The sequence below is a fragment of the Coregonus clupeaformis genome, chromosome 20 (assembly GCF_020615455.1).
Source record: "Coregonus clupeaformis isolate EN_2021a chromosome 20, ASM2061545v1, whole genome shotgun sequence".
NCBI lineage: Eukaryota > Metazoa > Chordata > Actinopteri > Salmoniformes > Salmonidae > Coregonus > Coregonus clupeaformis.
The window spans coordinates 61,188,029-61,210,723 of NC_059211.1; the positions used below are offsets into that span (position 1 = coordinate 61,188,029).

The window sequence follows — 22,695 nt, forward strand, 5'->3', positions numbered from 1 at the left end:
CTCTGTGTGTCTCTCTCGGTCTCTGTCTCTCTCTCTCTGTGTCTCCCTCCAGTGTGGGACTCCCTGAAGCTGCCTCTGCTGTACGGTTCTGTAGCCTCTGTGTCCGTGGGGCTCTTCTCTCTCCTCCTGGGCCTCCTCTGTGCCCACTGCTGCTGCCGCAACACCACACACACACCCCGCTCACGCAACAAACTCATGGACCTAGAGATGGACTGACTAGCACAGGCCCGCTGGAGCGACCACAGCTTCTCCAGCTGATGAACTACAAGCCTGTTACCGCGCCGACACATTACCACGGCAACGGCAGCCAATTAACCAATCACAGCCCTTCGGGTGCGCTCCGTGGAGCTTTTTAAGCGCACCAACGGGAGAGGAGCTGTAGAGGGGGGGGAAAAAACACTGAACTGAATAAACTGCTAAAGAAGAGTGCAGGCTATCTAGTCTGCCTGTGTGAACGTATTGATGTTAGGTATTGCACAAAACAACCCTGGAGTATACCTACCAGAGTGGACTTTGTCTACGTTTGTCCTCAATGAGTTTTTAAAATTAGACTTTGTTTTTAAAGCTTTAAATGGAGATGTGTGTATACTAGATTTGTGTGGTTGTCACACCTGAGGCTGGGAAAGAGAGCCGCTTCGCCTGTTTTGTCCTGCCCTGTTCTTGGTGTGATGTCATCCTGGTGAGATGTAATTTCAGTGACTCAACAGCAACCGGCCAGGTTCCCTGGCGCACGTTGATGACCTCAGAGGCTCTCCTCTAGAGCCAGTGAAAGACACTGGACCCAGACCTCACCTGCTGTAACCCTCTACACTGACTCTGGTGCTACCCCCACTGTGAATGACATTGATGTTATGTTGGGCCTAGGGGTTTATATTGATGTTATGTTGGGCCTAGGGTTTATATGGGGCAGGTTGAGGAGCAAGGTGGGCAATAAGAGAGAATGGAATAATGGTTGTGACTGAGTGGTATGATATTGACTGACAGTCTTAGAGAGGGAGAGATCATTTATATAGGAAGCATACAGTATTAATGAGTGGAACCAGCTGGAACCTGCAGTCCTCAACACACTGTCCCAGCCAATACCTGGCTCTAGCTGAAGGAGTTCCAAAGTGGCTTCCTCGTCTCCTCTCCTTCATCTGCACTGATCAATAAACACAGGATGCCTACCAGTTTCATTCACATCAGTGCAGATGAAGCAAAGAAGACGGGACGAGGAAGCCACTTCAGAGCATTGAGATACACCCCTGGAATGCAATGGAGAAGGATGGGGTTAAAACTGTCAACAAACCCATTCCTAAAAGGAATATCCATGTCACCTCCCAGTTTAGTAGAGCCCGGTCCCTTAGGGAGTCTTCCTCCCTTCTGTCTCTGGTCTGGTACAGTACAATAGGTGTGTGTCCATAGAAATGCCTGTGATGCGTTTGTATGGGGCTGGGGCTCTCAGGGCTATTGCGTGTGTCCCCCTGGGGCTAGTGGTTGACCTAGCAGTATTCTGCCCAGTGACAGACCAGCCCTACCCTCTACTAATTGCCCCAACCTAGACCCAGAAGGCCTTTTTTAGAATGGTCCTGTACCTGATATCAACTACCACCTCTGCAATGCTACCCTGTTTGTACACACACTCCATATACTGTCAACACTAAATATACACACACACATATATATATATATATACTGCTTGAACGTGTACTCCTCTTACCCAATGCCATGTACCCCAACATCTACATATAAAATCACACTCCTCGTACACACGCATACAACCCTACACACACACACACACACTGTCCTGTATACACACTGCCAATGTAACCCTGTGTGAGTGCACCTCTTGTGAGAGGCAACAGCTGTGTCTAGGTTCTGGCCGAGTACCAACTGAGGCTCTGGCTCTGGGATCTGACCTGGTTTAACTCACTAGCGCCCCCCCACGGGAGAAGAGCTGCTGTGTACCAATCAATAAACCAGGGCCCTTTTAAATTACTTACAAATTGCATCCTTCCTTCATCCTTCCTTGAGCAGTCTCTAATCTGACATGACTGGATTGGTGAAAGATGTGTAGTGGAACCCTGGCTTACAGCTGTCCTACATCTGTATGAGATCAGACATTATTTGAAGGAAAGAGATGCATTTTATAGTATTCGTATAAGGCCTCGAGCTGTCCCACTGTGTGGGTGAAAGGTGTCCCTAAGCACTGACCCAAGGTCTGTTCTGTGTGCAACCTCGTAATTATTTAGTTCAGGTTTGGACTTGGGGAAGCTGATCTGAGATCTATTCTAAGAACCTCCCTAAAGTATAGAACCCCAGACACCGATAGGACAACCCCAGACACCGATAGGACAACCCCCCCCAACACAAAACACTACAAGTTATTTTTAAAGATCCTTACTTGTCGTTTATTTTTATTTTTTGTAATTTTAAATAGATTTCTAAGTCTTTTTGTAAATGATTGTAAAGCCCAATATGGATTTTTATCTGACATGAATATCTTCTGTGCCAATGTTTCTCTGGGCAACGATCAATCAGGGTTTTTTATGATTCGCCTCTGCTTCCAGGCCTCTGAAAAACTTCAAATATTTCTGCCAGAATAAATGTTTTATAACAGTGCCGCGACTGAAGCTGGTTTGTTGTATCCCTCCTTCCCTCCCTCCCTCCTTCCCGCCATCTCTTGTCGTTCTTCAGGGAATGGCTTCTGTGTCCGCTCCCTGTCAATTACAAATGCAGATGAGTGTTATGTTTAGAACTGACTGTCAGCCTCCAGTGAGTTACTTTTCACACTTTCTCTATCACATTACCTCTTCTTCCTTATCACATTACCTCTTCTTCTTCCCCTCTGTCTTTTTCACTCTCCTGTTTTTCTTATTATTCCCTTGCTCTCCTTTACTCCCTAAATGTCTCTCTTCTCTCCACCCCTCTTTCTCTCTCCATCTTCCTCTCTCACTTTCTAAAAAATGACCCAGATTTTGGTGCTGTATCCTCCATTCTCCCTCTGGTGATGAGTGTGTGTTTTTGTCTGGACACAGATTGTTTAATTAAGGCCTTGTTTGATCCTCAATGGTTGTTCCTGTATTAGACATCTCATCTCTGGGATCTGTTGGTTGTGCTTGATGGCTCAGAACAACAGTTTACAACAACTCTAGACCTGGGTGTCCTTTTGTTTCACATATGGACTCCTAGCCCCTCGGCTAACTCAGTAAGCACTCCTGTAGATCTGAACGCATCGGCTAGAATTAAGCAATATGGTAAATTGTGTGATATGCTTAAGCCTAACCCAAACCTGCTTCTTAAACCCTGTACAGCACGTGTCAAACTCATTCCACAGAGGGCCGAGTGTATGCAGGTTTTCAGTACTCCCTTACTAGATTGATGACATAAGGTCACTAATTAGTAAGGAACTCCCCTCACCTTGTCTGACTTAATTGAAAGGGAAAAACTCAAAACCCGCAGACACTAGGCCCTCCATAGAATGAGTTTGGCACCCCTGCCGTACAGGTTAATGATTCCAGTAGGTTGGTGGTTCTAGCTCTGCAGCAGCAGGAGGCTACTGTAGGGAGGGGACTGCATGAGTACACATACAGTACACAGCATAGAGTAAATGTTAAACTTGAGAGGAGAGTGTCCAGGGGGGGAGCCATGCCCCGGAATGTGGCGATGACTCGTCAACACCTCTGCCTCGCCATGGCAACTATGTAAACGGACGGAGGGTGTGTGGTTGGGGGGGGATATCTGACCTGCCTCCACCACCACCAAACTCTCTCTCTCACACACACACACAAGTAACCTACATTTAGTTTCCCCCCTATCCTACAGTTATACTCTGTCAATACTATACACACAGAATACTTGCTGATGGCACACTGCCAGTAGTGTCATACTCTGGGAGTTGGTTGGAGCATGCCTTGTCCTTGTAAGGCTGTGTGTGTTCTCCAGGGCGACCATCTCCCTGTGCCAACTTCCTCTGTGTCCTCACCCATCACTGTCACCGCATTCAGGAGGCCCTGGCTCATAGAAATGTAATCAATAAAACAAACACCACCCATGGATGTGAAATTTGATTGGATTTCAGTCAGATGGCCATTTAGTTCAATATCCCCCTTCCATAATCCAGATACATCTTCACTGATCAATGTTATCTTGCAGAGTTATTTAACCTCTGCCACTACGGCTGCTGGTGTGCTTCTAAGGCTGTTTATAGATCCATTCATATGGCTGTCATAACCTGTTATGTATGCTCTATGAATGCTCACATTCAGCGTGAGGGAAGCTACATTGAAGCCCTTTAGTTATTCTGTCCATTGTTGTGGGTCGTCATTCTAGAGGGGATTGAAACATGGCCCTTTCTAACCACGAATATGCTTCTAATCACCAAGTAGCCCAAACTCCTGACCTCTAACCCTTAATAAAGAACACATATCCCATCAGTTCTGAATGCATTACCATGTTTGTCCATCCATGCTAGCACGGCCATCTTTCTGAGTGACTAACATTGTAAGGCCTATTAGCTTTGCTCATGTTGATTTAGCCCATCCATACAGACACTGTAATAAACACAGGACAGAGCCGCAGAGACTTCTGCCAACGCAGAGCAGAATTTATTCGCCTTCAATCAGCTTACAATGAGGGCGCCCCCCGGGTGCACGTTTTTGTTTTTGCCCTAGCACTACACAGCTGATTCAAATAATCAAAGCTTGATGAGTTGGTTATTTGAATCAGCTGTGAAGTGCTAGGGCAAACTAAACGTGCACCCAGCCTTACTAGTCCATTGTTCTGCCTGCTAGGGCTATGTAGGTCAGGTCCCCTCGCATTGCCATACAGCTGCTGGCATTGTGGTATTGCATCTCCTAGATGCTCAGGACGGCTCAGTGAAGAAAGGCCTCTTATTGAATGAACCCCATATATCCTACTCACACAGCAGGGTCTCTGTGGTCCTATCCCATTCCACTGTCATAGATACCTTGGCTTTTCTCCTTTCATCAACAACCACTGATCTGACAGGATGTGACAGATGAGAGCCTAAAGGCTGCATCTCAATAGCCTAAAGTGGCTTCCTCTCATCTCTTGCTCTTCTTCGTGTTGTGGTCTGAAAACACAGGGTGATTGAAAGCAATATGGTGGATGGATGCCTATCAGGAATTTGCTTTCAATAATTCAGTGCTGCAATCTAATGGCTGTTTTTGTTTGTTGACCTAAAGGGTAAAGAACTTCAATTGGGATATAAATATATATATATATATATAACTCATATCTATTTTTCCCTCCCTCTTTGTCCCATTCTCTCTCCTTCTCTCTCTCTCGATTGTCTCTGGTCACGCCAGTCTCTCTCTCTGTTAAAACAGCTGAGTCTAAGCTTTATGTTCCTTAAGTCAGTGAACGGATCAGATGTCTCCAGACAATAAGACGCCCTCAGTCCTGCCTCTGTTACACACACAGCTACTCTGCCTGACTCAATCCCCCCCACCGTTTTAATAACTACTCTGCCTGGCTTAAGGGAAAGAATGAGGGAGGACAAAGTTCTTTCCAACCTCATCAGTCTCCTGTTTCACCACATGCATGCATTGGGAAGGCTTATCTTCTAGTCTAGCGCTGTCATTGTGAAGAGGGATTTAAGATGTTAGTATTGAGTAGGGGTTTCAGACTCCTTATTTAAATAAACTTATGTTAAGTCCCTCTGGATAAGACATGAGTCAAATGAATGGCTAAAATGTGCAGCTAAATGTACATTTTAGAACTTCGTCCTAAAGAATACAGTACTGTACTGCATGCGCGATAGGCTATGTGTCTTTTAAAAATCAATCCGTTATCAGAATCTACTAGTCTGTGACACAAACAAGGCTAAAGAAGATCCCTACAGCTGTAGGAAATGACATCTGGACTGGCTTCGTTCAGGTCAAAAGCCTTTGTCTCATCCTCTACCATTCCTTTCTCATACCACTCTCCCAGACTGAGAATCAATATAGTCTATGTTGAATCAACTTTTCTGTTCTTTCCTTCCTTTCTCTCTTCCTTCACTTTTCCCATAGGCCTCCTTGTTCCTCTCCATGTCATTGAGAGCAAAGGTCGGGGTAGAATGTAAACATTCTTATCTCCATGGTTACAATTGGGCACTTTAGATCTCTGTGACCTTTTGGTTGATCTTTCTCTTTGCCAGTCAGAGTTTGGAGAACATTATATGTAGCAATTAGAGTCATTCTATTCTAGCTAAAATCCTCTACCATTCTAGAAGATCATAGGTATTCTATTTATATTGTCTGCAGTGGAGACATGACCTGTTACCTTGACAATAGCCTTGAAATGAACAGCTCTGATCTGGAATAAGTCGTTAGGGCTGGAGAGTGACTGGAGCATAGAGATTCTATTAAATTACTAGAGGGGCTATGTCATCAAAGTTTCAGAATGGGGTCAAAACTGCAGCCATATTGGTCAGGGAGAAATACAAACCGGTCTAATTAGAATGAATGGCAGTAGAGGCATAATCCTGATTTGATTTATGCAGGAAAATAAATGTAAGGCGTGATATATCAGAAATTGTGTAATGGAATTATTGCCAACCTAAAATATTGTCATATAATTATAACTATATTTTATAGGGGTTTTATACACATTTTCTGTTTAAATAGCCTCTAAAATATATCTAAACAGGCCATAAATGTCACAATGTGTGTTTTTTTGGAAAGCTGTGAGTTCTATTATATGATGCAATATCAGTACTTGTTGCATTTACAACTTGTCTAAGTCCTATCATCAACTGATTTCAGCCAGTGTATGGCTGTGGATTGGCTGCATTGTTTGAATGGCATATTAGCAGTTAATTTGAAGGATTTATGGAATCATTCCTCTAAAATTGGCTGGCTAGCAAGCTAATAAACATAGTGCAGATAAATTATTCAAATTCATTATTTTACACAATATCTTATCACAGCACTGGCAAACCATGGTTGACCAACTCCCTGACCAACATGGCTGACCTTTGGACCATCGTAAGAAGTTTAATGTCCATTCTAGTATTCTAATTCCTAATTCTATGGACTGGAGCGCCTATAAAACCTGGCTTCTATTCTTCACTTTAGAGCCAGATCTCTATCGATTCAACAGACATTTAGTTTCCGTAACCGAATAACCGTGTTAAGTTAAAAATAGTATCTTCCTGTTTGTGCTTCCTGTCTGCCGCATTCAAATTGTTCTCATTTCATAGCGATTTACCAGTATTTGCATACATTGACGTTCAAGGTTTGACTTTATATTGTTAGAAATGCAACATTGCCACCTAGTGTCTATCTAGACACTACATCAGACCTTCATCAGATAGAAACTCTTACCCTGGTTATGAGTTTATCTATCTGCAATTTAGAATGTTGCAAAATCACCATCTGACAGAATCACAACTGACAAAATCACCATCAAGACTGATGAAAAAACTATAAGATAAAGCAAGTACAATGCTTGACGGCCAGAAAGCTCATAGAAAGAAGATTTCCAAAGAGATCATCAGGGTTTTATTTGTCAATGCATTTGCAGATTATAATGCCCTTGGGTGCAATGTAAAGCATGTCTTTACACAGTACAACTGTAGCAATTGAGAGTGAAGAGCCAGAGTGGGACTTGATTGAACCAGCGACCCTGCAGGTAGCCTACAGGACTCTGCCTCCAGCGCCATAACGGTCCAGACCACTACACAGAGGATACACAACTAAATTGGCTCGAACTATTAATATCGTAGCAAACTTGCATTATTTTTGATGAGGTAAACTCACACACATAAATTCAGTGAATGACAGTTTGATCAAATTCAGTTTATTGCATGGATCTCCGCGATGTACACACACAGCTCCATGGGAAAATGGCTGTCTTGGTCAAAGCCAGCAATGATCAGGGTCCGTGCTATCAGGGTTTGGGACGGCCCTAGCCCATTGAAGTTTACATTTTATATGGTTAAGGTAAGGGTTACGGTAGGGGTTAAGGTTAGGGTACGGACGTCCCAAGGATCACAGAGGAAAAGTACTCAATTGTCATACTTGAGTAAAAGTACAGATACCTTAACAGAAAATGACTCAAGTGAAAGTGAACATCACCCAGTTTCTGGTTATAAGTATCTGGCAGGTAGCCTAGTGGTTAAGAGCGTTGGACCAGTAACCAAAAGGTCACTGGTTCGAATCCCTTAGATGACTAGGTGAAAAATCTGCTCCTATAAGTCGTTCTGGACAAGAGAGTCTGACAAATGTACTTAAAGGATGTTTGGTTTAGTGATTAAGCCATTCTTTGAGGGAATGAGAGTGTTCTAAACAGGAACCTTTAACTAATAGAGCAACAACATGGGCTGGTTTGTCATTGCTGGCTGCAGATAGGGCTATTAAGAAACATCACATTGGATGTAATGTGCAGGACTAACTGAAGAATGTTGTAGCTGTAATATTCATATGTGTCAGCATACTGAATTGTAATTGGATTCATTATACTGTCATATCATACTGTGCTATGATTGGTTAAGACCACCCAGGTGGTGAGGTCATTCTAAGATGATCATGGCCAGAGACACATGGACATGCAAGTTATAGCTAGTTAATAAAGAGCTACGTTTATAAATGTCCTGCATTTTATTATTTTGTACAAAGCATACAAAACAAGACATGGTGTCAGAGTAAAAGGACTAAAAGATGGATTTTGCTGGAGTTCCTTCACCTCGAATGGATTGGGGGTCTACAAATCTACCCGATGCATGGCGTAAGTTCAAACAGCATGTGGAACTGATGTTCACGGGTCCTCTGAAGGAAAGAGGAGAAGAGGAAAAGTGCAGCTACCTGCTCCTCTGGATCGGTGAAAAAGGGAGAGACATTTACAACACATGGACACTTACCGAGGCTGAATCAAAGGTACTGAAAACATACTACGATCGTTTTGAAGCATATGTTGTGCCAAAGACCAATACAATTTTCGCTAGGTACAAATTCCATGAGAAAGTACAAGGCGCTAGCGAATCGTTTGAACAGTTTGTCACTGAGCTGCGTCTGCTTGTGAAAGACTGTGATTATGCAAACAAGGATGAGATGGTCAGGGACCGTATTGTATTTGGAATACACTCACCGTGAGTGAGAGAGAAACTTTTGAATGTTGGATCAGAGTTAACGCTGGACAAAGCTATCGACATAGCCAGATCTCACGAGCTAGCACAGGTTCAGATGAAAACCATTTCAGGCGGCAGCACGAGCGCATCACGTGAACAAGCAGTGCACGCAGTCAGGCAGACATCAAAGCACACCTCCAGTGCCCAGAGAGCATGTTTCAGAACGGAGACAGACAGAACTCCAAAACAGAGCGACACAGACTCCAAACGCCCCAAAACATGTGGATATTGTGGATACAAAGTGCATGGCGAACAGGGGAATTGCCCAGCTAAAAGGCAAACAGTGTACTAAATGTGGAAAATGGAATCACTTTGCAAAAGTGTGCAGAGTTTACCGTGGAAAAACAGTACATACAGTGAGTGAAGATGAAATGTCAATCAAAGAGTCAAATGCTGATGAACTGTTTATTGATTCAGTGACACAGAAAAGTCCGATATCAGAGACAGAGCAAGCCTTTGCTGACATTGAGATAGGAAGACAAGGCACAGAGCTAAAATTCAAACTAGACACTGGTGCACAAGTAAACATTATTCCTCTGAGTAAGTACAGAAGCATGACATCTGAGCAGTGGCGGCTCCTGAAAAAATTCTCAGGGGGGGCAATTTTTCTGATGATTTAGGTGACCTACACACATTTTTAAAAAGATATGTCCAGCAACAACATGAAGACAGGGGCAGCATATAAGTCAATACTGATATACACATTACTTGCTTCAAAAAGGCCTCATGGTTGAATTGGAAATATGTGCACCTGAGCATAATTCACAACAAGCAAGCAGGAGCTTTTGATAGAGGCTACTGAAAACATTGATGCAAGTTATTGGTAATAAGAAATTTGTATAGACTTCCATATTCTGCCCTCTTGTATAGATTTGTGAAAATGAACAGTGATAGACATTTTGCCTGAAAACAGAATTTGAAAATAATTTCTAGAAAAGGTAAACACAGCTATCTGTATGGCTTTGTAAAAATGAACAACCATATTCTGGCCAATTGTATAGATTTGTAAATATGAACAACCATATTCTGGCCAATTGTATAGATTTGTAAAAATGAACATGAACAGATTTTTTTTTTTTTTTTTAAATGAAAAATAACTATTTTAAACAACATCAACTTGGAACTGATTTGGGCGTGTGTGTGTTAAAGAGACAGACAGGGAGGGACAAAGAGAGAGAGAGGCTACATTACTTGTACTGAAACTGTTCTAGCTTGCTGCATGATCAAATTCAGCTGATGCGCATAGCAATGCACGTAATGGGCATTCTTGAAATGCTCACGCACCTTTTGCTGCACACCAGCCTTCTCTCCCCTCATCACACTGGCTCCATCGTAAGCTTGCGCAATGAGTTTGACTTTCTCGTCGTCGGCAAAAAGACCGTTCAGTCTCTCCAAAAGCACACTGGCGATTGAGACTGAGGTTGATTCCGAGATGGGAAGGAACTCAAAAAAGCGCTCCTGCACTTTGTGGTTGCTATCTATGTACCTCAGCACAAGCACCAGCTGTGTCTGTGTAGAAACGTCCGTGGTCTCGTCAGCTTGGATAGCTACGAAGTTCGCCGACTTCACCTCCTCCACAATATGTTCCCTCATGACCGCTAGCATACACTCCAGTAGCTCGTTTTGAATGGTCTTTGATGTGCCCTTGAAAACTTTAGCATTTTTAAGATGGTCATCAAACACCTCATCTAATTGTGCCACAAAGTTGACAAGTCCAAGAAAAATACCAGGGTTGGTGGAGCCCTCAGTTTCATCTTTGCCTCGCAAAGCTAGCCATCTTGACAGTTGTACGTGAATTGATTGACGCTGCTACCCGCTCTTTTCTTAGTTATGTTCATGGTTACTTATGTTACGTATGACGAAAGCGCGTAAGTGCAAGCCCTCCCGGAACCCATAGAGATTGTATTGAAAGCTCTGATATTTGAAAAAAAAAAAAGATTTTACATGATAGTCTATGAGAGACTCCTGGGCGATTTTCAACCTGACTGAAATCGCCCCAAAAGGGGCGGGGCCATTTGAAGCACGACTTTAGCCTGATTGGACATTTAGTGGCAGATCAGACGTCTAGATTAGAACACTGATAACTACTGTTGCCGTGATATAATTGATTAGAAAAAAAATCCCTTCCTTTTCCCGTTTGGCAGTGCGTCGCCCATATCGCCCTAATGAACACACCGCCCCTGCATCTGAGTGTGAGCTACAGCCCACCACCCGCAGACTGACTGGTTATGGTGGTGAACAGCTCCCAGTAAAAGGCACATGCACTCTCAAATGCAAATACAAGGAAAGGGACATGATGTTGGACTTTTACGTTGTTGACACTCGAGCACCTGCAGTGCTAGGTCTTAAAGCATGTTTAGACATGGACCTTATCAAGCTAGTTTTATCAGTGACAGCACCAGTAGAGATAGAGAATGTCATGGAGGAGTTTGCTGATGTTTTTACAGGAATAGGACTATTCCCAGGAGAATGTACCATTCACCTTGACCCAGACGCAACCCCTGTGGTCTACCCACCGAGAAAGATTCCACTTGCTCTCCGCGCCCGTCTGAAGAAAGAGTTGGAGAGCATGGAGCAATCTGACATCGTCACCAAGGTTACAGAACCGACGGATTGGGTCAACGCGTTAGTGGTGGTGGAGAAACCACGCACAGGCAAGCTCAGAGTATGTCTCGACCCAAGAGACTTGAACAAGGCTATCAAACGCCCCCATTACCCCTTACCGACGCTAGATGGCATCACACACAAGCTATCGGGCGCACGCTACTTCAGTGTCATGGACGCCAGATCAGGCTACTGGGCTATCAAGCTCACAGAAGAGTCATCTAAGCTCACAACGTTCAACACACCGTTTGGACGCTACAGGTTCCGTCGCCTGCCTTTTGGGATTATCTCAGCCCAAGACAAGTTTCAGCGAAAGATCGACGAGGTGTACGAAGGCCTCGACGGAGTCGTGGCAATTGTGGACGACATCCTTGTCTATGGTCGAACCAAAGAGGAACACGACAGAAACCTCAACGCGATGCTGCAAAGGTCCCGCGAGAGAGGAGTCCGGCTCAACCCCGAGAAGAGCACAGTCGGCGCTACAGAGGTCAGCTACTTCGGACATCCGCAGAAGATCTCAGCCATAAAGGAAATGGAGCCACCAAAGAACCGCGCAGAGCTGGAAACAGTGCTTGGCATGGTCAACTACTTAGCCAAGTTCGCACCCAGCCTCTCCAATGCTAATGCACCCCTGCGTCAGCTGCTAAAGCAGTCCAGTGAGTTCCTCTGGGACAACCAACACGACATCGCTTTCCAGAAAGTGAAAGACTTGATCACGAGAGAACCAGGACCAATCCTTGCCTACTACGACCCCAACAAAGAGCTCAGACTCCAGGTGGACGCGTCAAAGTATGGACTAGGGGCAGTGCTACTGCAAGAAGGAAAACCCATCGGCTACGCTTCCAAATCTCTCACAGACTGTGAAATCAACTACGCTCAAATCGAAAAGGAGCTGTACGCCATTCTGTTCGGATGTAAGCGTTTCCATCAGTATGTCTATGGACGACAAGTCATTGTGGAATCAGACCACAAGCCACTCGAGTCAATCATGAGGAAACCGTTAGCCGCAGCCCCGCCAAGGCTACAGAGAATGATCCTTCAACTACAAAAATACGACTTCACAATCACTCACCGTCCAGGCAAAGACATCCCTGTCGCAGACACACTCTCCAGGAAGTTTCTTACCTACAAGGACAGCAGCCTCAGTGAAGGCATGGACATGCAGGTGCACACTGTGTACAGCAACTTACCAGTTAGTGACACAAAACTGAAGGAGATCCGAGCAGAAACAGAAAAAGACAACTCACACAGCTGAGGAAAGTCATACAGTCAGGATGGCCTGAGGAGAGGAGAAAATGCCCTCAGAGCGTCTGAGTTCTGGAACCATCGTGACGAACTATCACAGATCAACGGAATAATTTTCAAAGGAGAGAAAATCATCATTCCTACCAGTCTCAGAGAAGAGATTTTGACAAAGATCCATGCTGGACACATGGGCATGGAAAAGTGCAAACAGAGAGCACAGGACATTTTGTTTTGGCCCGGAATGTGCAAACAAATAGAGGACATGGTTGGTAAATGCCCCACCTGTCTTGAACAACGCCCCTCAAACACCAAAGAGCCAATGTTACCTCACCGTATCCCAGACCGACCCTGGCAGGTCGTGGCAACCGATCTGTTCACGTGGAACAACGAGGACTACATTATAACAGTGGACTACTACAGCAGATACTTCGAACTCGACAAGCTTCACAGCACCACATCTGCAGCTGTGATACACAAGCTGAAAGCAGCCTTTGCCAGGCATGGCATTGTAGAGACTTTAATAGCTGACAATGGGCCCTGTTACAAATCAAATGAGTTTGAATCCTTCACAAAAGCATGGGAGTTCACACACGTCACCACAAGCCCACATTACCCTCAAAGTAATGGCCTTGCTGAAAAATCTGTGCAGATCGCTAAATCACTCATGGACAAAGCAAAAGCAGACAAGAGAGACCCCTACCTCAGTCTCCTTGAATACCGCAACACTCCAGTTGACAACTTAAAATCACCAGCCCAGCTGTTGATGAGCCGCAGACTTACCTCAATCCTTCCCAGCACCAACCAGCAGCTGCAACCTGAGGTCGTCAGCTACAAGGAAGTGCATGCAAAACGTGCACAGAGACAACAACAGCAAAAGCGATACTACGACAGGTCAGCCAGACCACTGCCACCACTGAACGACGGAGAGTCAGTTAGAATCCAGGAGCATGGCTACTGGAAGCCAGCAGTCGTCATCCAACCAGCTGACACTGAACGTTCATATCTCGTTCGCACCGCAGAAGGAGCGGTGTACCGCCGCAATCGTCGTCACCTACTGAACACAAAAGAACAACACACTGACGAGATGAACTGTTCCCCTGAAAGAAAACGGGGTGGACTAAACACAGACACAACACAACATACTTACCTGCAACACCACAAGAACTGTTGACTGACACAGAAGCATGCTCAGCTTCATATCACACAAGGTCAGGAAGAGAGGTCAAGCCTAGAGCTGTCCTAGACCTGTGAAATGTCAAAGGGTGTAGGCGGATCGCTGCCCTAAAAGAGTTCCAGACTGTAAACTTGTTATTGAAAGTTAACTTGAAATGCTTTGGTATGGTGTTTGTTTGATATGTTGAGATGTCATTGCTACAGTGAAAAGCTGAGTTGCTGAAAAATATTTGTTCTAAAAGTAACAGTATGCTGAATCATTGTTTGTCTGTTATGTTGATGCAGTTGGTGCAGTTTAAATGGTTACATACCTCGAGTTCAAACTACAGAGCATATATTCAAAAAAAACGCTTTATTGTTCTACATATTTTCTTTTTTTTAAAAGAAGGGGGATGTAATATTCATATGTCAGCATACTGAATTGTAATTGGATTCATTATACTGTCATATCATACTGTGCTATGATTGGTTAAGACCACCCAGGTGGTGAGGTCATTCTAAGATGATCATGGCCAGAGACACATGGGCATGCCAGTTATAGCTAGTTAATAAAGAGCTACGTTTATAAATATCCTGTCGTCCTGCATTTTATTATTTTGTACAAAGCATACAAAACAACACAGTAGCCTACCCCTGAAAGCATTTTAATTTCATGCATCTTTGAAACTATCAATTGCCAAAGGTGTTGCACCCCTGGAGTGTGCACCTGACCTCCACTGAGCACATACACACTTCTAAGTCATATTGACGTATAAGGAAGTGCTTGCAGAACTCATCAAATCAACGTTAAGTCAAGTAGACGGTTTAGAAGATGTTATAGCGGGTGCAGCGAAATGCTTATGTTAACTCCTAACCTAGAAGTAAATTATCTAACAAGTAGAGTACACAGATATATAGCTGTATATAAAAGGAATCAATAAATGTCGGAATGAGCTGTTGGCTAGAGCGCACGTGCCAATACGAGTGGGCACGTTCGCTATATAATGCAACATTTTTAGTGACAAAACCATCAGTAGAGTTGAAAATGCGATGGACACCTATTTAACTTCTTTTTTTTTACTCGGTACATGGGAATTTACCTGCGCGCACTACGTCATCACGCAAAGACCTTTCATCAACAAGTACAGTTGATGGGAACATCGCTGATGACAAAATGAGCATATTTTATTTATGCGGATTTTTTAATATTCGCATGAAAATCGGTCGCCAAGTGGATGGAAACCGACTAATAACTCCCTCACCAATGATGCGTAAAACTTGAGGCTAGAGCTGAGGCGTGCATCTACGCCATAGGCAAAGATGGGGGCGTGTTCATATAAATTGAACTATGCTGTCAAACCAAAATTGGAATGTATCCTGTGAAAAAAGTTGGACCTACTCTACCTGCCTAGGAAAGAGCGTGATTGATGCCACGAGTCCGGTGTTGGAGAGATTAGTCCGAGAAGGGTTGCTGGAAATGGTAAGTACAAGCGTTACAAACAATGTCATAATTAATTAAATGCATGGAGTCAGGCTATAGAAAAATTCAAAACAGTGGTGCGTTTGTCACGAGGTGGAAAGTGACAGGTTCTAGGTCTTAGTTGAGTAGGCAGCGTGAAGCAAGAGGCAGACAAAAAGGGACAGTAACAATTATTTTGTAAGGCATAGTTTTCTATCAGTTTCAGCACGTTCTCGGTACCGGCGCAGTCTCAATTTGGTTTCACAATTCAGTTATGTTCATTTCGATATTTGTCGTTAACGTTAATTTAAATCAGACGCATCCAAACAAAAAGGAGCACAGGAAGCACATCAAGCAGGTGTCCGTCTTCATCTAGACTTAGTCAGTGTAGCACAACTCACAGCACAAAGTCCATGTGCTCTCACCAAAGATATCAGCCTGCCATAATAAGCTTCCAGCAAACAATGATCCACCATGCTTCCGGCAGCTGCCTGGATCAAAAACAAGGTGTTTTAAATACGTATAATTTAGATCACATGACCAGGCAATTAACCAATAGAAATGCTGCTCAGGTTAAACATGCCAATAAGTCACACCTGTGACATTCTCACCCACTTAAAATGAGTGCTTCCTCTCACTCGATAGTGAAAAACTCTGCAAAAGTACATGTGCAATAATAGGTTTTACACAATGGTTAGAAAAGGCAAAATATTTCACACACAAATTGCACTCAAAGATAAACCCCCAGAAAGTCCCCTGGAAAATAAAGCCTCCGATACCTGCTAGCAGCTCTCCCACATGGTGTCTTGAGGCAGCCACTGAATTTCCAATTTCAGTGGAGAGGTCCAGTGTCTAGGGACCTTTGGGCACTTCTAATCAAAAGTGTTGGGGAAACTTCTCTGACAATAGAGTTTACCAAGCTACCAATTACTTCACACTGGAAGAAGTTAAGCTATACTAAATATACCCTTGATAAAAATATAGTTTACTTAACTGAAGTTGCTTTGAAAAAGTAGTTCACTACATCCAAACTACTTTGAAAAATTCTCATATTTAAATCTGAAACATCATAGACTACAAATTGCAATAACAGATAATTCTGGAGTCAGATGTTTACAGAATGTGTAATTTAGCCTATTAAACACAAAAACGATGTTTCAAGTGAGAATTAGATGACTAGTAAATGTATGACTAGTAAATGTAGCTAAATTAATATATAGTAAATTTAACTAAATGACTATATAGTAAATGTAGCTAAATGACTATATAGTAAATGTAGTTAAATGACTATATAGTAAATGTAGTTACATTATTAGTAGAACTAGATGTAGTTCACTACTCATCAACACTGCTAATCAATCATATATTCTGTCTATCATAATGTTGGAATCACCAGATAAAGCCAGAGAGAAAGATGAGCCTTAATAACACTTTTGTAAAGTTTGGATCAGAATTAATGCTAGTTCAAAAACGTCCTAAACTTATTCATCTTTACTGTCTGTCAAGTCTTTCGCTTATGGTTATCCTCCAATTTAAATGTGGTATGGTAGCCCTGCAAGGCTTTGCCTGGACACATTTAGAATCACTGTAAGGAACAGACACATCCCTATGTCAATAGCACTGTAAGGCTTTAACTGTCCCACTAAAACCCTGTATTACAATCACACACCAGAGGTATTTGATTTGATTTGGTTTGATTTGATATTGATTGTGGAAGGAGCACATATTTGGGATTACAGTAAATCAGACACATCCATACCTTTGTGACATGTAGCTCTCCAAAATAACCCAGAGGAACAAACAACACCCTACGGAACTGTTGGACATAAATCTGAGTCAAACCTGAAGACAACAAATATCTGCCACAAGCAGATCCAGCTACTACATGTTAAAATTGGATGAATGTTTACATAGCTATAAGGGGAGTAGTCGTCAGTTAAACTGAAATAAAGCGTGACTGTGCAAAACTCACACTATACTGTTAGCTATGTGTTATAGATCAGTGGTTCCCAAATGCCTTTTTCACTGTGACCCTTTTATAGCTTTTGAAGTTTTCTAGTGGCCCACCAAGTCAGCGAAACCAATGTTCCTGGCCAGGACCCAGCCACGACTTAATTAAAATATATTTGCCACAACTCAAAACCAGTTTATCTTGACCCGCTATTTAATTAGGGAAACACAGTTTTAGATGTACTGTACATCTTCATATTTATTCTATCTCCATTTATTTAAAACAGGTTTTCCAACACTGATCTGTTTGCTTGTGTTTGTGCTCTATTGCAGGAGCGTCGATACAGATGAGCTGCTACCTCCAACTTACAGTATTCCCCGTCAACCCTTAGGGTGCCTTGCTGTGGGAATACCTCACCAAAACCTGAACTGGACCCGACTCGGCTTAGAATCTCTCATAATCAACTGAAAGACTGGTAGTTAAATTGTAAGGGCACTGATCACTAAAGCAACCACATCACGTAACTCCTCAATAACTGTCTTTAGAAGTATTATCCAAGATGACTCCCACCACCATGGAGGTGGCGGACATTGTTGTTGTGGTGCTGTACTTCATTCTGGTCCTTGCCATTGGCTTCTTCTCCATGATGAAAGCCAATCGGAGCACTGTAAGCGGTTACTTCCTGGCCGGCCGATCAATGAACTGGGCTATGATTGGTGCCTCTCTGTTCGTCAGCAACATCGGCAGCGAGCATTTCATTGGCCTTGCAGGGTCCGGGGCGGCCAGCGGGTTTGGAGTCGCCGCATGGGAGTTCAATGCCCTCCTGCTCCTCCAGCTCCTGGGCTGGGTGTTCATCCCTGTTTACATCCACTCTGGGGTCTACACAATGCCTGAGTACCTGGCCAAGCGCTTCGGCGGCCGACGGCTCAAGGTCTACTTCGCTGCTCTGTCTCTGCTGCTCTACATCTTCACCAAGCTCTCTGTGGACCTCTACTCCGGAGCGCTCTTCATCCAGGAGTCACTGGGCTGGAACCTCTATCTGTCCATCATCCTCCTCATCACCATGACTGCGCTGCTGACCGTCACAGGGGGCCTGGTTGCGGTCATCTACACCGACACCCTCCAGGCGTTCCTGATGATCAGCGGCGCGCTATGCCTAACCGCCATTAGCCTGGTAAAAGTGGGCGGCCTGGAAGGGGTGCGGACCAAGTACATGGAAGCCAGACCAAACATCACAGCGATATTAGCATCCTCCAACTTCACCTACATTCCCTCCTGCCACGTGGAGCCCAAGCCCGACTCCCTGCGCATTCTCCGGGGCCCGCTGGACCAGGACCTCCCCTGGCCGGGCTTCCTCCTGGGCCAGACTCCGGCCTCCATCTGGTACTGGTGTGCCGACCAGGTCATCGTCCAGCGGGTGTTAGCCGCACGGAGCATCTCCCACGCTAAAGGCTCCACACTGATGGCCGGCTTCCTCAAGATCCTGCCCATGTTCATCATCGTCATTCCCGGGATGATCTCCCGCATCCTGTTTGCAGATGAGCTGGCGTGTATCAGCCCAGAACACTGCATGGAGGTGTGTGGATCCAGGGCTGGGTGTTCTAACGTAGCCTACCCTCGCCTGGTGATGTCCGTCATGCCGGTGGGTCTGCGTGGCCTGATGATGGCGGTGATGATCGCAGCGCTCATGAGCGACCTGGACTCCATCTTCAACTCCGCCAGCACCATCTTCACCTTGGACATTTACAAAATGGCGCGCGAGCGAGCGTCATCGAGGGAGCTGATGGTGGTGGGGCGTGTGTTCGTGGTGTTCATGGTTGTTATCAGCGTCGCCTGGGTTCCTGTCATCATCGAGATGCAGGGAGGCCAGATGTTCTACTACATCCAGGAAGTGTCCGACTACCTGACCCCGCCCATCGCCGCACTATTCCTGCTGGGCGTCCTATGGCGGCGCTGCAATGAGACTGGTGCATTCTGGGGTGGCATAGTGGGGTTCGCGTTGGGCGCCACGAGACTGGTGCTTGCGTTCGTCTACAGAGAGCCCCACTGCGACGAGCCGGACGAGCGGCCATCTTTTGTCAAGGATGTCCATTTCATGTACGTGGCAGCCGGGCTGTTCTGGATCTCAGGACTGGTGACTGTGGTGGTTAGCCTCTGCACCCCTCCACCGAGCATAGAGCAGGTCCGCACCACTACCTTCTGGGGGCTACGCCAAAGAAACACAACCCCAAACATAGAGAGAGACGAGGAGGAGATGAGCAAGCTGAACCCCCAAACTCAGACCCATGTCAATGGGAATGGCTGCATGGACAAGGAGACGCCCAAAGACCTCCATAATGGTGTCAATGGGGTGGAGGCTTTATCCCATATGGAGGCTCCATCTAATCTCCAAAATGGCGACCACCTGACCTTTTCAAGCACCGGAATGGAGGCAGACCAAGAAGAGCCTTGGGTGGTCTGCTGTGGAGGAGGAGAGAAGGGGAGGTGTGTGAGGGTTCTAGAGTGGTTCTGTGGGTTAAAGGAGGAGCCGGTTAAGACTCCACCCAGATCAGCCCAGGAGGAAGAGAGGCTTTTGCAGGAGATGCTCCAGGAGACCCCCAGAACCAGACTCATCCTCAACATGGGCCTGGTGCTGGTCTGCTCTGTGGGGGTGTTCCTCTTCATCTACTTCTCTCTGTAGGAGGGGATCTCAACCTGTGACATATACCATATAGTTTATATGTAATATGTCTACTTGTGACATCTAAAGAAGTGTTTCTTAACTTGGGTTTTGGGGTGGCCTACACTCAGAGTAGTTCCAGCCCATTGAATCAGCTTGAGCTGGGCTAGAACAAAAATGTCCAACCTTGGTGGTACTCCAACCTGGACTCAGGGGTAGACGTAACAAAGGAAACGTAAATCTAGTATGATATGTTACGCTTGGTATGGTACAGTGCCTTCAGAAAGTATTCACACCCCTTGACTTTTTCAAAATGTTGTTGTTACAAAGTGGGATTAAAATTGATTTAATTGCAATTTTTTGTCAACGATTTACACAAAATACTAATGTCAAAGTGGAAGAAAACTTCACAACAAATGAAATGTATTAATGGAAAATAAAACACTAATATATCTTGATTAAATAAGTGTTCAACCCCCTGAGTCAATACATGTTAGAATCAGTCTTTATGGCTAAGTCTCGAAGAGCTTTGCAAACCTGGATTGTACAATATTTGCCCATTATTCTTTTTTAAATTCTTCAAGCTCTGTCAAGTTGGTTGTTGATCATTGCTAGACAACCATTTTCAAGTCTTGACATAGATTTTCAAGCAGATTTAAGTCAGAAACATTCAATGTCGCCTTGGTAAGTAACTCCAGTGTATATTTGGCCTTGCGTTTTAGGTTATTGTCCTGCTTAAAGGTGGATTTGTCTTCCAGTGTCTGTTGGAAAGCAGACTGAACCAGGTTTTTCTCTAGGACTGCCTGTGCTTAGCTCTATTCCTTTTCTGTTTATCCTAAAAGCATACCCACCCATTCATTCATTTAGCAGACAATTGTATCACACCATAGTGCTATCAGAAAGGGGGGCCAAAAAATGTGAACTGCTATCAAAAATGGTATAGAAAAGTGTTTTGTATTTTGACAATCCAAATTACAGTATTTAGAAAATACAAAATACATTGGAGTGTAGTTCAGCTCAGTGTAAGTCACATTACAAAATACTCAGAAGGAATTAAAATAAGTATTTCAAAGACAACTAACAGAAATACTGTCCATCTTTGCCTGTGGTTTCAGGCTGCCAGCTACGCTACTCTCAACCTGACCTAGATATAGAAGACGGAATAATATTAGAAGAAGTCCCCCCTGTAATGGAATAATACTGCCTGAATCGGTACCACTTTCTGTAGTAGAGTCAAAAAAGGTGCAAATGAATGTTACAGTATTAGCCCAAGCACGTTCCTTCTGTCAGACTATTTGCATAATGCAAGAAAGGGAGTTAATGGTGGAATTGCAGGAAAATAAGTCCTGTGTGTATTCATCCCCCTCAGCCCACAGTGTCCTGGTGTGCCTGAGGTCAGAAATAGCCCAGTGGGTAACCGGTGTCCTGAAAAGACCCAAGATTGACGCCATGGTCTGGTCTGTAGGGAGCCACTGATGTGTGTAAACCAGCACAGGAGCACCTGGTTAAACAGCAGTATGGAACTGGGGACTGGTGTGGGAGTGGGCACTACTTTGCTGCTGGCCTAGTGCTTGTTGTCACTAATAGCCCACCACTCTCAAATGGTTTTAATTAAGGTTCAGTGCCATATAGGCTACGTTTAAGCAAGCAGCCCAATTCTGATATTTTTTTTACACTAATTGGTCTTTTGACCAATCACATCAGATGTTTTCACATCAGATCTTTTTCAGAGATTATCTGATTGGTCAAAAAGACAATTAGTGAAAAAAAGATCAGAATTGGGCTGCCTGTGTAAACACAGCCAGATTAGTTTACTGTATGATCTCTTGCAACATGAAGGTAAAATGAGTGAAAGAAGAGCATCCAGAAAACGAGGATTATAACCAGCTAACTGACAGTGACTTCGAAACGACCAACAAGGAAACAAGGTAACAAGGTAGAGAGACATCACTAACACGACCCTTCCCTTCTACTGTTTACTGTTTAGAAGTCTGGGGAAGTTTAACCACATTCCACAACTTGTTTCCACAACTTCCACTGTGTTGTGTAGGCTTATAATTATATTTGCCTATTTAGTGTTACATACTGGAATCCATAGCAGACTGACAGAATCCAATGACCAACCATAGATGATCATCTATCTGCAAGCAACTACCGAAATAAAGTCAGACTGACTCAGTTTAGCGCTGATGTTATCATTGTATGTTATCAACATCAGATCCGTTTGAGGAAGTGGAGTGGAAAACTGTTTGTGTACTCAAGGTGGAGCATCGTGGTGGCATTTCCTAGCAACCGTGACATGTATTGGTTTATCCTTTGATGTTTGAATTATCATGCGTTTAATTGTTGAATGAGAATGTAGGCAGTTTGAGCAAAGACACTGGTAACTTCTGTGGTTTGAGTGTGCATTGATTGAGAGTAGTCTACAGCAGTGTTTCCCAACCCAGGTCCACGAGTACCCCCAAAACTACAGTTTCGTTGTAGCCCTTGACAAACACACCTCATTCAATTCA

The 22,695-nt window shown here is 44.2% G+C and overlaps 2 protein-coding genes and 1 long non-coding RNA gene across 3 annotated transcripts in view; 2 read left to right on the top strand and 1 right to left on the bottom strand.

Annotated features, from left to right (window-relative positions):
• ptgfrnb (prostaglandin F2 receptor inhibitor b) overlaps nt 1-2,348 on the top strand; it is a 39,001-nt gene extending 36,653 nt beyond the window's left edge. Inside the window, exon 11 of the mRNA XM_041871944.2 lies at nt 53-2,348. Within this exon, the coding sequence (XP_041727878.2) occupies nt 53-216 (164 nt within the window). The 3' untranslated portion in view covers nt 217-2,348. The remainder of the gene's footprint in view (nt 1-52) is intronic.
• Nucleotides 2,344-5,104, bottom strand: LOC121558678. The gene is made up of 3 exons (XR_005998582.2): nt 4,949-5,104; nt 3,870-3,992; nt 2,344-2,699 (listed from the first exon to the last, which is right to left on the bottom strand). It is a non-coding gene; the product is annotated as an uncharacterized LOC121558678 (long non-coding RNA).
• A 10,339-nt stretch (nt 5,105-15,443) lies between these two features.
• On the top strand, nt 15,444-20,448 carry LOC121558686 (sodium/myo-inositol cotransporter-like). The gene is made up of 2 exons (XM_041871948.2): nt 15,444-15,593; nt 17,856-20,448. The coding sequence occupies exon 2, from the start codon at nt 18,083-18,085 to the stop codon at nt 20,201-20,203; it is 2,121 nt and encodes a 706-aa protein (XP_041727882.2). The 5' UTR covers nt 15,444-15,593; nt 17,856-18,082; the 3' UTR covers nt 20,204-20,448.
• The last annotated feature ends 2,247 nt before the right edge of the window (nt 20,449-22,695 follow it).

Bases quoted from the DNA above. Each gene is read 5' to 3' on its own strand.
- LOC121558686 (XM_041871948.2), top strand. From the start codon at position 18,083: ATGACTCCCACCACCATGGAGGTGGCGGACATTGTTGTTGTGGTGCTG.